The sequence below is a fragment of the Vombatus ursinus genome, unplaced genomic scaffold (assembly GCF_900497805.2).
Source record: "Vombatus ursinus unplaced genomic scaffold, bare-nosed wombat genome assembly UNPS02014825.1, whole genome shotgun sequence".
Classification (NCBI taxonomy): domain Eukaryota; kingdom Metazoa; phylum Chordata; class Mammalia; order Diprotodontia; family Vombatidae; genus Vombatus; species Vombatus ursinus.
Window position 1 is genome coordinate 843,922 of NW_020954603.1, and position 15,620 is coordinate 859,541.

Below are 15,620 nucleotides of genomic sequence, written 5' to 3' on the forward strand. Positions count from 1 at the left end.
GGGAAAGAGTTCATGACCAGAAGATAGAGAAGTTCCCAAGAGGTAAAATGGATAATTTTGGCTACATAAAATTAAAAAGTATTTGCACAAACAAAACCAAGTCAGCCAAAATTAGAAGAGAAGTAGGAAACTGGATCACTACTGGATGTTTCCAGCTACTGCTGGGCTCTAGTTCTGAAGGTCAGTCCCAAAGTTTACTCCTTACTCCTCAGGACATCAGTGTTGGGTTGTGGCAACACTAAGGCTGAATTCTACTCCGAAATTCCTAAGGCATGGATGTTCCACTTCCTCTACCTAGGATAGAAAAGGATAAATGAAAGGGCAAAGAAGATCCCATTTCTCCTCTCAGAGAGGGAAGTCTCCATAGATCTTCCCCTCACACCATTGGCTAACCCATCCCACCATCAGGGTTCAACTGAAAATAATGAAAGCAAAGACATGGACAGTGCTGATTCAAACCTTTTGGAAGAGGCTGACAGTTCTGGCTACACAGCCAGTTGACAAAGGCTCCTCCCAACTATGCAATTAGTCAACTGGAAACAGTTACAGAATGTCCACACGTGCTCCACTGTCTCTCCAAGACACTGCCTTTACACGTCATGATTCCCCTAAGTGGAGAGATGCCATCTGCTCTCAAGAGTCTTCCACATGGAGACACGCACCATCTGAGGCACTGTGAGCATGTGCCAGATCCCCATTACGATTTTTTCCCCAAAAAAACCAACTCCTAAATTTATTTATCCATTCAATAGGGTTGGCTTTTTTCTTTTAATTTTTATTAACCTCTTCTTTAATTTTCATAATTTCTACTTTGTGGCTTAGTAGGGGTTTTTTGATTTGTTGTTGTCTGTCAAGTTTTTTTTTTAGCTGTGTGCTCAATTTATTGATTTGTCCTTTCTCTCTTTTACTGATGAAAGTGTAGTATTTATTTCTTTAAAATGTATTTATTTAGACGTAAATTTTCCCTTAAGAACTGCTTTAGCTACATTTCATAAATTTTGATATGTTGTCTCATTACTGTGATTTCTTTGATGATATTATATACTGTTTCTATTTAAATATCCTTTAACCCACCAGTTCTTTAGTTATTTAGTTTCCAATTACTTTTTAATTCTCTCCTCAAGGATCCTTTACTGAATATAATTTTTATTCTATTGTGACCAGTAAGTGATATGTTGAATATTTCTGCATTTTTGCATTTTTGCATTTTTAGTTAGATCTCTATGCCCCAATACATGGTCAGTTTTTGTAAAGGTGGTTTGTGCAGCTTTCTATTCTCATTCACTAATTGCCAAGAGACCTATCACCTTTAATTTTTCTAAAGTTCTATTCAGGTCCTTACCATCTTTCTTGTTTATCTTTTGGTTAGATTTATCTAGGTTTGAAAAGGGTACTTTTAGGTTCCTCACTATTACGGTTCTACTCCCTATGTCTTCCTATTTGATTAACTTTTCATATAAGTTATTTACATGCTATGCTATTCTAGGTAAAAACGAAACATCAATATTTGTTGTTATCTATAGTGCCTTTAAGCATAATGGACTTTCCTTGCTTATGTCCTTATTATATCTATATTTACAGTACTATTAGCCTTGGTACTTTACCTTATCACCACCCTCTGTCTCTGACTGGAGAATGAAGCCGTAAACTCCAGACTCTCCATTAAAGGAGAGAGCTCAGCTCAGACTTCTCATTTCTCACCTGGCAGTACTACTTTGGGATTTTTCTGACTTTTCCACCAGGTCTTTCTCCACTTCCCCTCCCTCTTTTCAGGTTCCTTTTGTGTATTGTCTTGCCCCAATTATATAAGCTTCTTGAGGGCAGGAACTGTCTTTCATTTTTTTTTTTTTTGTATTTGCATCCTCAGTTCTTAGCACAGTGCCTGGCACATAGTAGATGTTTAATAGATGTTTATTTAGTCTTTAGCCTGAACTGAAATTATGATTGTTATTCCTGCTTATCCGAGTTTAGCTGGAGCATAATAAATTTTGCTCTAGCCCATCATTTTTATTCTATGTGAATCTTTATTTCTTCAAGTGTATTTCTTTTAAGCAATATATTGTTAGATTCTGTTTTTCAATCTGCTCTGCTGTCCTTTTCTGTCCTTTTCAAATAAGGTGATAAGAGAGACTCATTCATTTCTTCACTCATTGATTTGCTCATTCACTCACTCAATTTATTCCTTCATTTCCTTGTTCATTTATTCATTTAGTCAGTCAACAAGCATTTGTGAAGCACTTACTATATGCTAGGAAATATATTAATTGCTAGTGATACAAATACAAGCAAAAAAAAAAAAAAACAGTCCCTGCCTCCTAGGAGCTTATATTCTAATGGGGGAAGACTACATATAAAGGAAAGCTGAAAGACTTATTCATCAACTCATTCATTTCTTCATTCACTCACCCATCCATTTATCCATTCTCTCTAGAATTGATTGCATGTCATGGGAAACACTGGCAAGGGACCACCTAGCATGGTGTGCCTGAATCAAAGAAGGCACTATGCTCTACAAGGGAACAGGATTTCAGTAGCTAAAAAAAAAAAAAAAAAAAAAAAAAAAAAAAAAAAAAGTGAGATGCGCTAGTTTAGAGACATCTCCACTCCAGATGTTCATGTGGACTGTTTGTACCTAACCTGTGGTAGAGCCTTCTGAGCTCATCTTGGTCTGATGGGCCACTGTCAGACACACTGCATTTGACACCAACATAGTGGTGTCATTTTGGTCCTCTTTGAGAATGAATTACAACAACCATCTAATTCTGTCACTCACAAGCACCTACTATGTGCTGGGCACTGTTCATCCACTGACTTCTTTGATCCACCTGAATCCTTCTTCCCTCTCTGAACCTGGAAGCTCCCCAGCCCCAAACTCATGGGATAGGAAGGTAGTCAGAGGACATCTACTCTAACCCTCTCCTCTTATAGATACAGAAAGTAAAGTCACACAACCCAGATCCTCTGATTCCGTTTTCCACTGTACTCCCAAACCTACTCAAAGTCTATTCAAACTTGAATCAAGTCTTCTGGCTTCTGGGTCGCTAGATGGCACCATAGCTCAGGGTGCTGGGCCTGGAGTCAGGAAGACTCGTCTTCCTGAGTTCAAACTTGGCCTCAGACACTTCCTAACTATGTGACCCTAGACAAGTCACAACACTGTTGGCCTCAGTTTCCTCATCTGTAAAATGAGCTGGAGAAGGAAATGGCAAACCATTCCAGTATCTTGGCCAAGAAAACCCCAAATGGGGTCATGAAGAGTCAGGCATGACTGAAAATGACCAAACATTATGTTAACATGATGACAGAAAATTGTTAATACCAGATGTTGCCTGCCACTCCCTTAATGATCCTAGTAATCTCCAAATTCCAGTAATGTCTTTACATTCCTACTCTTAAGATGTTACTCCTGATTAGGCTGCACTGAATCACACCCTAAATCCTCCCCCTCCCCAAGATTTTATTGTGTAAAGGAACTGAGCTTAAGCTGTATCTCAGTTTCTGATGCCCTTGCCCACTTCCGTTGGGACTCATGGCACGAAAGGCAAAATAGCCAGAATGAAGTGACTTTCCTTGCCTGGATTGCCAAGGGTCACAAGGTCTCATGACCAGGCCTGCTACCTCATTCCACCCTCCTCCTCCTCTTCTCCTAAAGGTATAAGAAGCTTTTGCTTGGAGTTGGTAAATCCATTGTGCCCTGTACTGGTGGGACATCCCCCAGGGTGGCAGGTTTGCTACCGTGTTATCTCAATTAAAAACACTTTATTCCTCAACTCGTGACTTTGATTTATTTCAGGACTTGACACCTCTCACCTCTCATATTCAGTTAGTTGCCATATTGAGAGGCCAGTGGAGACAGAAGGCTGAGCCTATAGTCACTTACTATCTGTCTGATGGTGACAAGTCACTTACCCTCTGGCTGCCTCAGTTTCCTCTCATGTAAAAAGAGGAGGTTGGACTTGACCTCCAAAGTCCCTTCCAGCTCTAAATCTCTGATCCTCTAACCTTATCATTTTGACCTCCACTGCATCTCTTGAATCCACTCACAAAGTCGCCACCCTAGTGCAGGCACTCAACACTTCTCACCTGGACTATTTATTGCAATAACCTCTCCTGATTGGTCTCCTAGCTGGAAGTCTGTCTCCACTCCATTCCTTCCTCCACATCTCTGCCAAAGTGATTTTCCTTAAACACAGGTCCTAGCGAGCCTTCTCCTTCTCGAGAAGCTCCCTGGGACCCCCATGCCCCTGGGATAAAACCCAAATTCCTCTGGTTGGCATTTAAGGCTCTTTCCAACCTGGCTCCAGCCTTCCTTCCAGGCTGATTCCACCCGATTCTTCTTCACCCAATCTATGCTCCAGCCAAGAATGGACAACTGTTATTCCTCCCATGCCATCTCTCCCCTCCTTACTTTTGGCTGGGCTGTCCCCCAAGTCAGGCACACACTCCCCCTTCCCTTGAAGGCTCAGATCTACTACCTCCTCCAGTAAGAGGAATTGCCCTCCATCGTCAATGACCCTGTCCATTATCACACAGATATCTCCAAGCGCCCAGCTTTTGCTTATCTGTGAATACTCACTTCTCTCATTAAACTCTGTGAGGGCAGGGACCGAGTTGTCTTTGAGTCTGGGTCCCCTTCATAAGGCTCCGTGCCTGGCTCTTGGAGGGCCTTAAGCAATGTTTGTTGGTGGATTGATGGTACCTGAAAAGGGATGTCTGAAATCAGGCTGCACCCTCTCTAGAGGGTAGAGCTAGATTGGGGAGGTCTGGAGTGCCAGGGTAAGGAATTCTGCTTGCCCTTCTGTGCAGTAGGGAGCTACCAGAATTTTCTGGGGAAGACAAGGTCACAGAAGGTGACTTGGGCATCCTGTGAAGGATCTAGTGAAAGAAAGAGCAGATTTGGAGTCTGGGGCCCCAGCCAAATGCCAGCTTTGCCATTGACTTGTTTCATGACCAGCTCACTGCCCCTCTTTTGGCTTGCTCTCTGGGACGCCTGTGTTAAAATGAGGGGGGTTGCCTCCACGTTCCCTAGACCTTTGCTCCAACTCTTTAGGATAGATTGGAATTGGGGGGAGGGTACTGCCTGTCAGGAGGAGAGGGAAATGAGGGTGGGAGCAATGTAAAACCCATAGCACCAACCCCCAGAGACAAGACGGAAGCTAGGCTGGTCGGTGGAGGGCCGCTCTGGCCAGGTGGTCACTCTTTCTTTGTTATCTGCAGGATCTGGACGTCTCTTGCCAGCCTGACTAGACTTGGTGGGTGGAGGGGGGGCAGGAAAGAAGAACTCTTACTCCCCAACCCTAGCCCAGGCTGGCTTGCCAGGGGAGTGGAGGGGCATTTGTGTCTTCTGGCTTAGGGTGTCCTCAGGTGCATTGCAGGATCAGCTGTGACCGCCTCCATCTGTACCAGGCTCATGGGGTTCCTGTATGTTATTTTCTTATGGGCATGTGCTGATGACTGGCCATCTGTCTCTGTAACCCCAGGGCTTTTGTGTCTCCCTATCTGTCCCTGTCCTGCTGAGTTTCTCTGTGGGGTGTGTGTGTGTGTGTGTGTGTGTGTGTGTGTGTGTGTATGTGTGTGTGTGTGTGTGTGAGTGCGCACGCACGCGTATGTGTAGGGAGGGTGTCTGGAGTGGAGCTGAGTGGGGGTCTCTGTGTATATTAAGGGAGGTGTCTAGTCAGGTCTACAAGCTGTTACTGGGTGTCAGGCACCGTGCTAAACTCTGGGAATGCAAAGAAAGGCAAAAAACAGTCTTTGCCCTAGAGGAGCTCACACTCTAATGAAGGAGCAACATGAAAACTAGGTACAAACGAAATGTGGACCAGATAAATTGGAGATAATGAACTGAGGGGTGGAGAAGGAAAAAAGGAAGGAAGGAAGGAGAGAGGAGGGAGGGAGGAAAGAAGAGAAAGGAAGGAAAGATTTATTAAGTGCCTACTGTGTGCCAGGTGCTGCACTAAGCACTTTACAGATGATAGCTCATTTGATCCTTACAACAACACTGGGAAGTAGATTATTATTATCACTATTTCACAGTTGAGGAAACTGAGGCAGAAAGGTTAAGTGATTTGCCCAGGGTGTCCCAGCTGGTAAGTGTCTGGGGGATGGTGGAGGATTTCTTGTAGAAGATGAGGAGGGAGAGCACTGAAGACATCAGGGACAGCCAGTGAAAATGCTCCAAGTCCCCATAGGCAGGGAAGTTAGTGCTGCTGGATCCTGGAGTTAAGTGTGCATGAGTCAGGTGTAAGAAAACTTGGTGGGGGGGGCAGGTCATGAAGCATTTTATATTTGCTCTTAGAGGTCATAGGGACCCACTAGGGTTTTAATAGTGGATGACATGGTCAGACTTGCGATTTAGGAAGATCGCTTTGACAGCTGATCTGAGGATGGGCCAGAGAGGAGAGAGACCCAAGCCAGGAGGAGCCACCAACAGGGGTAAGGTGATGAAAGCCTGTACCAGGGAGGAATGATGTCAGAAGTGGAGGTGGTATGCTAGGTATGTTAGGAAGGTAGAATTGTATGTCTCCATGTACCTGTCTTTGGGGTGGGGGAGGTGACAGGGTAGGTATCTGTGTGTGACTGAGTAGGGTGTCTGGGCAGTGTGTGTTTGGAGGTATCTGTGTTATCTCGGGGGCCTGAGTGTGGGTGGGTAGTGTGCCACTAGGTGTGTCAGCAGAGGTGAGGGACAGGATTCTGTGTGCGTATGTGTGTCCAGGAACCCAGTAAATTGGTCTCCTAGAAGAGTGAGTGACGGGTCAGTGGGGGTCAGCAGGCCCCCTTTCTCTCCCCTGCTGAGATCTCACTGTGTGACCCCGGGAACGTCGTTGTCCCACTCTTGGCTTCGGAAATTCTGTCTCGCTTGGCTATGAGGCCTTCTGCCCACGGGACCGGGAATCTCAGGACTCAGAGCTGGGAGGGATAGGAGCAATCGTGCGCACCCAAACTGTCCCTTTCCACCTAGGGAAACTGAGGAAGCCGGTAGAAGAGAAGCGACCAGCCCTGGGTCACACCATTAGCGTGCCGCCCGACCTCTATCTCCCCCTCGGCGCAACGGGCCGATTGCTGAGTGCTGCTGATTGCCGGGGCTGGCCATAGGAGAACCCCGCGCCCCGCGCCCCGCGCCCCGCGCCCCGCGCCCCGCGCCCCGCGCCCCGCGCCCCGCGCCCCGCAGCAATGGCTAGGCCTTACGCCACCGGCCCAGGGCAGTAGGGGGCAGAATGGGTCTGGAGCCCAGCTCGGGTCTGGAGCCCAGCTCGGGTCTGGGCGGGTCTGGGCGGGGCGGGGCGGGCCGGGGCGGGGCCCATTAAAAGCGGCCTCGGGCGCGAGGTTGCTCAGGTGAGCTGCCGCGGCCCCAGAGAGAGCAGGACCTCCTATACTTCAGCGTGCTGTCCCAGGCTGGTCTCTAGAGGTGTCGGGTCCAAGCCCCTGCTCCGGTGCAGTGCCTGCTCCCACCCTAGCTCCCGCCCCAGCTGTCGCCCCCCGGGGCCCCTGACCAGGTGTGTGTGGATGGGAGAGGAGACTAGGAGCAGCTGCTGGGGCTGGGGCTGGGGCTGGGGCGGGGGGGGGGGGGGGGGGGCGGGGGCGGGGGGGGGGGGGGGGGGGGGGGTGGGGGCATCGTGGAAGATAGGGGGAGGGGGATGGTCTGGGAAGGGACCGTCCCACTTACCCCTTAACCAACGCCTGCTCTACCCCCAGCCCCTAAGATGTGTTGCTTTACCTTCCTGAAGGTCACCATGATTATCTTTAACCTCCTCATCTTTGTAAGTCTTAGGGGCTGGGGGTAGGGGTGGGGTTCTTCCGAGGCGAGATCGCATGGGGCAGAGGAACGGGAAATGCCCGACGCCCTCCTCCCAGGGCTCAACTTCCCTGCTCTGACCTCTAGGGCAGGTGGTATGAGTGAGGAGGAGGAAAGATGGGCTGAAGGTTAAAAGTCAAGTCCGGCAACCTGGAGGGGCCGGCACCCCACCTCAGGGCAAGAGCCATGGAATCCTAGAATCCTGTTCTCAGAACTGGAGGGTCTGTGGGGACCTCTGAGATCAGGGAGTCTGACAAGACAGGGGAGGGAAGAGAGTTTTAGAATCTGGAGTTGGGAAAGGGCAAATTCTAGCTCTGACTATCCAAATCTCTCAGTTTCCTCTTCTGCAAAATGGGGATCATTGAACTTGACCTGCCAACCTTCTCACGTCTAAAGCAATGGGAGCTATAATTAATGCCATTATCACCGTTAGAGGGGAAACTGAGGCCCGGAGGGCACTAGGACTTGGCCAACTTGAGGGGGAGGATGCTGAATGCTAACAGGAAAGCCTGAATTAGATCTTCTGGAGAGTAAGATGAAGGGTTTGTTCACAGCATCAAGTGCAGCCTCTTAGTTTTACGGAAGGGGAAAGGACAAGAGGCCTGACTCCATGGCCATGCCCTTCCCCCAGAGCTTTGTCTCCTCCTCCCCTGTCGCCCCCACCCCCATGATTCTATGGAGTCCAGAGGATAGACCATGGGCCCTGCCCTCTCCACGGAGCTGGGGGATGTGGCTAGGAAAGGGTCACTGGAGCGGGCAGGGCTGGAGGGTAGGGAAGGGAAGGTTTAGCTCCCCTAAGGGACAGAAAGAACTTCTCTTATGGGGAATTGAGGAGGGGAGGGGGACACAAGAGCTGAGCAGAGGCCGCCAAAGTTGGGCTGGGGTGGAAAGAGAAAACGAGCAGGCTGGAGGCAGATGGCTGAGGACTTTGAATGCCACGGGCACTAGCATAGGCTCCATCCCGTAGCGCCTAATGCCACCTCCCCCAGCAAAGCTACTTTGGCAAGATGGGAAAGCATAGACTGTAGGGAATGGTCTAGGCAAGAGGTGATGAAGGTGGAGAAAAGGTCATCACAGTATCCTAGAAATATTGGGGAGGGAGAAGAGAAAGTCCACCATGAGGTAATGAGCTCCCTGTGACCAGAAGGGTTTGAGACCAGAGGACTCCCCACCCCCCCCAATCTGGGGATGCAGGTGAGAGGGTTACTGTGGTAAGCAGGGGATTGGACTTCAATACCCCTGAGTGTTCTGAGATGGCAGCTCATTGGCTCCACAGACCTTGGCAACCATTTGCATGTGGGGGCCAAGGGAGAGGGAAGAATTGGGGCCATCATAAGCCCAGGAGGAGAGCAAATGTCCTCTACTCTGTCCAGAAATAAGGAAGTTGGGAGAAAGTCTGAGTTGAGATTAGAGGGATGATGATGATAGATGATGCTTTCCTTTGGGCCCCCTCAGATCTGAGGCGTGGGCACGACATCTGGGTAGAAATGTGGGCTGTGGTGGGAAAAAACCCAATTTCTGAGTCAGGGGAGCTGGGTCTGAAGCCTGCTTCTGGGACACGCCAGCTGGGGTCAAATCCTTGAGCAAGTCACTTCTCTGTGGGCCTCAGTCTCCTCATGTATAAAATGAGGGCATTGAGCTGGACGATTTGGAAAGTTCCTAGCTAGTCTAAGGACTTCTCGATCCTCGACATTGGGATCATGGGATACCAACTTGAGTAGTCAACAGGCATTTATTAGGCACTTACTGTGTGCAAGTTTATCTGGGAACTCAGGAGGCTGAACAGAGATTTGGGAATCATTGGCAGAGAGGACACAGTATCAAAAATCTTAAGCTAGAAGGGACCTCAAAGACCACTGAGGCCATTTCCTTCATTTTAGAGTTGATAGAAACTGAGACCTAGAAAGGTTTAAATGATTTGCCCAAAGTCACACAGGGATTTGAACCCAGATCTTCTGCCCCAAAATCAAGCCTTCTTTCCACTATCCTATGCTGCTTCATGAGTTCAACAAGAAAGATGAACTAGTGGGAGAAGAAAAAAAAAGAGTCTTGGGGGACATGCCCAGTCAGGGAGTAGGAGAAAAATTCAGCAAAGGAGACTGAGAAGGAATGATCAGACAGGAAGGAGGAAAACCAGGAAAGATAAAAGTATCACTGAAAGAAGTAGTAGCCAAAAAGAGAGAGGATAGTTCATCTGAGTCAAAAAGTGTAGAGAGGTCGAGCAGAACAAGAAACAAGAAGGCTCAGGGTGCGAGAGGCAGGCACTGGCGGCAGCAGCTGGGACAGCATTGATAAGCTTGGGTCCTTTCAGGCCCCGAGAAGGACCAGAAGGCAGGGGGGTGAGAAGGGAGTAGGGGAAGTGGAGGCCATGAGTGCGCTAGTGGTGAGATTGGAGGGAGAGGTGCTGAGGACTTAAGGGGATGTTAGGGTGGAGGGGAGGTTTTTTTAAAGTTAGGGGAGACCTTGGAACATTTGTAGGCAGCAGTGAGGGGCAGGGAGGATGAGGGACAGTGAATGCTCCCCTGACTGCTGCAGAGAGGTCCCAGACAATGAGGGTGGAGAAAAGGTCATTGCTTAGGACATTCCTAAACTTGAAGGGAGAAGCCTGGGAGGACAGGGGGCATAGAAAGCAGGCTGCTGGAGCTGGGGACGGCAGTGTAAGGTGAAGAAGTAGAAGTTAGCAGGGGATCAGGGAAAAGGAAAGAAAAGGACTTGCCTTCTCAGGCTCTGGGAGGAGGAAGAGAAGTCAGCCTGAATCTGGCCAGGCCCCGATGTCTGGGTGCATCTTGAACTGGACACCACTCCAGAAGCCCCGCCAACAACTCCTCTGCCTGACATGGCCAGGGTTGGTCCTGATGTGTGAGTGGTCCGCTGAGGGGGGGAGCCAGAGGAACAGCCCAGCTTTCTGTTTCAGTAACCTCACCATGGTGCTGTAAGGAAAGCAGGCAGGCGTCACTGTCCCCACTTTACAGATGAGGAAGCTGAGGGACCCTGGTAGGAAATACAGCCAGGATTTGAACCCTGGGTTTCCATTTCTCATGTTAATGTGTTCACCTCTCGATTGTATTGGACTGCTTGTGACTGTGACTGTGACCATGTCAGGTGGGATGGAGTTGGGGAAGAGGGGCCTCAGCCAGGGGACTATGGGGAGACAGGGCAGGGCAATGAGGCAGCTCTGTCCTCACCTCCCAGGCAAGGGGAGCACTGTAGACATGGGGGCAAGGGGCCTCAGCAGGGGGGATGTTGCCCCTTCTCTGTAGCTTGCCTGTGCCCTCAGGGAAGGCTTGGGAATAGATCAGCGCCCTTCTGGGGTTCTGGCCTGTCCAGGGTTAAAGCAGACCCTGTTTGCCCTGAGAGCTAGAAGGGAAGGACAGGATTCTTGGCTTCCTTGAAACCTGACCCCATGCCTCTTGGTGCTTTTCTTTCTCGGACAAATATATCTTAATCCAGCTCTGGGCCTACCCAGCTATTGCCTAGGCAAACTTCCTCCTGCCACCAGCTTGAGCTCAGGTCCCCAGAGCCTCTTTCCCACCTCCCTGAGGACATACAACTCTGAGTCTGGGAGGGTCCCCTTCTCCAGGTTCCCCACTAGAGCTGGGCTTCGGTTTCCCTAACTGCACAGTGGGGGCAACCAGGCAACCACTTCTATACATAAGGTGCTAATCTGGGCTTGGGGTGAGCCATGGAAAAGGGAAGGTGTGGGTTTGGTCAGTGGGCCAATGGCCCAGTCATGGGCCAGTCGCTTCCTCTCTCTCCGTGTTGGTGTCACACTAATCAAATAGAAGCAGCAGGAGAAGACCCTTCCAGTGCACTGAGCCCAACCCTCCCTCCCTTGACAGAAGTAGAAACTGAAGCCGGGAGAGGAAAGGGAGTGACCCAAGGTTTCACTGTGTGGAGAGCTTAAGCCAGGGCCCTTCCTACTACAGCACATTTGACCTTGGGCCAGTCATTTAAACCTCCATTTCCTCTTCTGTAAAATGGAGATAATAGGTCCAGCTTTCCATACTTGAATGGTTATTTTGAGTCAAGTGAACCTTGAAGAATTCTAGATTTGGGAACTTGGATTATGGAGGACAGAGATAGGATCCAAACCCACGTCTTCTGCAAGTCACTTAACCCCAGTTGCCTCACCAAAAAAAAAAGAGTTAACCTAGACAGCTAAGCAGTAGATAGGGTGCTGGTCCTGGAGTCAGGAAGACTTGAATTCAAATCTGACCTCCAACTAGTTGGTGTGACCCTGGGCAAGTCATTTCATCTCTGTCTGCCTCAACTGTAAAATAGGGATAATAATAATAATACCCTCAGAGTTCTCTGGTTTCCCTTGTGTGAGCCTGAAGGCCCAGTCTGGAGGGCTGGAGGAGGCTGTAGGATGCTGGAGACCCCCCTAGGCCGGCTTTGGGAAGGGGTTAGAGGTGAGCTGGAGACCTGCCCCTCCATCCCAGGGGTGCAGGAGGCTGGCCTGAGCCTCCCCTCATTCAGACCCCTTTCTACCCCCAGGTCTGTGGTGGAGTCCTGTTGGGAGTGGGAATATGGGTGTCTGTGGACAGCCCCTCCTTCCTGAAGATCTTTGGCCCGGTGTCAGCCAGTGCCATGCAGTTTGTGAATGTGGGCTACTTCCTGATCGCTGCAGGCTGTGTCCTGCTGGTGCTTGGCTTCCTAGGGTGCTACGGGGCCCACAAGGAGAATAAATGTGTGCTGTTAATGGTAAGGAGCCCCACGCATACCTTTAAGATAACATCCCTCCCCAACCATGGCCTAAGACCCCCCTCCCTCTACCTCTAGGCTCGTGGCCCCCTAGTCTCAGTGCCCAACTTGCCGCTGGGATAGCCTCACCCTATACCCCAAGCCTACGGGCTGTTGGGGGACATTCCCTATCAGGCGGTGGAGATGGGTAAGAATGCTCCTGCCTTGCTGGCCTTCAGGGGGCTGGTGAGTGGGCGTCTGTCCAGGCTCTGTGCCCGGCTCTCCAGATTCACCTGGACCCCTCCCCTGCCGTTCCATCTCCTTCAGTCTATGACTCCCCTCCCTCTCTGTGTCTCACTTTCTCCAGTTTTTCTCCATCCTCCTCGTAATATTCATCGCTGAAATTGCTGCTGCTGTGGTCGCTCTGGTCTATACCTCGCTGGTGAGTCGGGAAGGGAAGCTGGTAGGGAAGGAGGGAGTGGATGGTTCAGCAGGGCCAGGAAAGGCGCCTGGCACAGCACCAGCTCTGACAGAGAGTAGAAAGAGACCTGGAAGGGCATCCAGGCCAGCCCTGTCGTGCTGGAGATGAGGAGCCCCAAGGTGGGGCTGGGATTTGCCTCGGGCCCCCCCAGTTAACAAGCAGCAGGGCTGGTTTTCATCCCAGGTCCTTTGCCTCAGTGTCCAGGGCATCCTGCCGGGCAGGTGGGCTCTGAGGGGCCAAGGTGGGGGGTTAGACCCAGCCCTGACCACCATGTGTGACTTGGACAAAGCTCGAGGTGCTCAGAACGTGTAGCCAGAGGAGAAGAGATTTAGGGTCAAGGCGCCTGAGAACCGGGCTCTCAAGGAGGGAAGACCAGCTTCGTTTTGCTTGGCTGGTTCCAGCTAGCAGTACTAGCGACAACAGGAGTGAGGGGAGGTTGCTCCAGGGCCTCTGAGGTCCCTCTCATCTCTGAAAATCTTGGACTCAGTTTCTCCATCTGTAGAAGGAAGGGGTTAGACCAGCATCTGACCCCTTGATGGTCTTCGAGGCCCCTTCTGGCTCTGGAGCTCCATACACCAGGGACAAAAAAACTCCCCGGAGGGGGCAGGGTGGGGAGTGAAGGTCAGAGCTTGGATTGGTTCCTGCCCCCTCAGCTGGAACCGACTGTTTACTAGGTGACCAGTCATGGAAGCCAAGAGAAATCTGATTTATCAGATATTTGCCAGTGCCTCCGACAGAAGGCTGTGCCCACTCTGGGCGTGCAAGGTGTCCTTGGGGCCTGCTAAGACAAGGAGGATATGGGGCCCTGTCTTCAGGGAGCTCACACTCTGCTTAGGGGAAAGAGATCTGTCATCCCCAAACCTCAGAGAACAGCTGAGCATTGAACTACGGACTTCCCAGAGGCACAGCTCTGAGAAGAAGAGGGGAGGGCGGGGGAGGGGGGTGCCGAGTAGGCCGCGAAGGCCATTTGGGAACTAGGGCTTGCAAGGAAAGGTGGACCAGGGGTTCCAGGAAGGGAGTCACAGCAAGGTTGGGAAGGAGCAGGGGAGGCCATGTAGGGAGACAGATTTCCCAGGCCTGACTTCTCCCTAGGGCAGACTCCATACTCATCCTCCTCTGCCCCCTTCCCTCATTATCTCTTTCAATTCATCTGCCAGCCATTTATTAGGCCTCTACTGTGGGCCGAGCTCTGTGCTCAGGTATAGGAGAGAACACAACAGGTTCCTGTCCTTCAGGAGCTCAGATCAACAGCTGGGAGGCATGAGCCCCAAATTCACATGCCACGTCAGAGCATCACATATCATGGGCAAGCAAGCAAGCACATGAGAGATTAGCAAGTACAGGGTCGTGAGAGGGAGGCCTTGCCGTGCTGAAGAAGGCGGCTGACAGCAGCGGAGAGAGTGCTCCACCTGGCCCTCGGAAAGCCCCGGGTTCAAACTCCACCTCAGACACTTACTAGCTGTATGCCCCTGGGTTCTGAGTAATGCACTTGATCTCAGACTAAGCTTCCTTGACTATGAAATAAGGACAAAAAGAGCACCTACCTCTGAGGGTTATTGTGAAGATAAAATGATATGATATTTGTAATACACTTTACAAATCTAAGAGCTCTGTGTAAGTACTAGGTATTATTATTACTGTTATTAATAATAACGATGATAGCTAATATTTATAGAGGGCCTACTATGTGCCAGGCACCATGCTAAGCCCAGGGGGAATAAAGAAAGGTAGAAGACAGTCCTTGCCCTCAGGGAGCTCCCAGTCATGTGAAATAAGGCTGGAAGGGCAGGCTTGGAGCCTGGGGAAGGGTTTTAATTGCTAGGAAGTTTGTATTTGATCATCAAGGCAGCAGGGAAATCCTGAGGCGGGTTGAGCCAGGGTCAGACCTGTGTGTTAGGAAGGTCATGTAAAAGCCTGGCTGGGAATCAGCAGTCGAAGGGGAGAGGAGCTTCCAGGCCCAGGGGAGCAAAGTGAGCAAAGATACCAGGCAAAGTCTGTTTGCCATGGGTGGGGAGGGGGCTACTTATAAGCCTGGAAGGGGAGAGAGGTGCCAGGTTGTAGAGGGCCTTGGATGCTGGGCAAAGGAGTTTGAACTTTACTTAGTACATATGAGAGAGCCATCGAAGATGTTTGAGCCGAGGAAAAGTAGGCCCAGGTCTGTGCGCAAGAAAGCCTGTGACTTCTGGATTGTGGGGGGAGAGCGTGGAGGTGGGATGCCTGTTAGGAGGTGGACGTGTTCAGCAGGCAGAGGGAGATAGGGGCCTGCGCCTCGGGCAACAGACAAGGCAGATGTAGCCGAATAGGACTAGCCGTGGGAGGTGACAGCCAAGAGCCTCTCTCTTTCCAGGCTGAGAACATGCTCTATACCTTGGTTGTACCCGTGATTGAGAAGGAGTATGGCCAACAACCAGACATCACCCAAGTATGGAACAGCACCATGGAAGGCGTGAGTGAGGCGCCCTGCTCTGAATGTGTGCGGGGAGTGGGAGGGACACAGGCCCTGCCCTCGGGGAGCTCCTGGCTGGAGGACACAGCGCCGTCAGTGCTGGGGAGCACCCAGAGTGAGGGGGCACAGCTCTGCTCTGGCGAGCACTCACACTGGGGGGCACAGCTCTGCTCTGGGGAGCACCCAGAGTGAGGGGGCACAGCTCTGTCTGGGGAGCA

At 50.5% G+C, this 15,620-nt stretch overlaps 1 protein-coding gene across 2 annotated transcripts in view; it reads left to right on the top strand.

Moving 5' to 3' along the window:
• Positions 1 to 7,694: 7,694 nt before the first annotated feature.
• Positions 7,695 to 15,620, top strand: part of TSPAN1 (tetraspanin 1) — a 9,510-nt gene continuing 1,584 nt past the window's right edge. For both annotated transcript variants that reach the window (XM_027838108.1, XM_027838107.1), the window contains exons 1-4: positions 7,695 to 7,757; positions 12,290 to 12,496; positions 12,843 to 12,917; positions 15,304 to 15,402. In XM_027838108.1, coding sequence (XP_027693909.1) covers positions 7,701 to 7,757; positions 12,290 to 12,496; positions 12,843 to 12,917; positions 15,304 to 15,402 — 438 coding nt within the window. In that variant the 5' untranslated portion in view covers positions 7,695 to 7,700. The remainder of the gene's footprint in view (positions 7,758 to 12,289; positions 12,497 to 12,842; positions 12,918 to 15,303; positions 15,403 to 15,620) is intronic.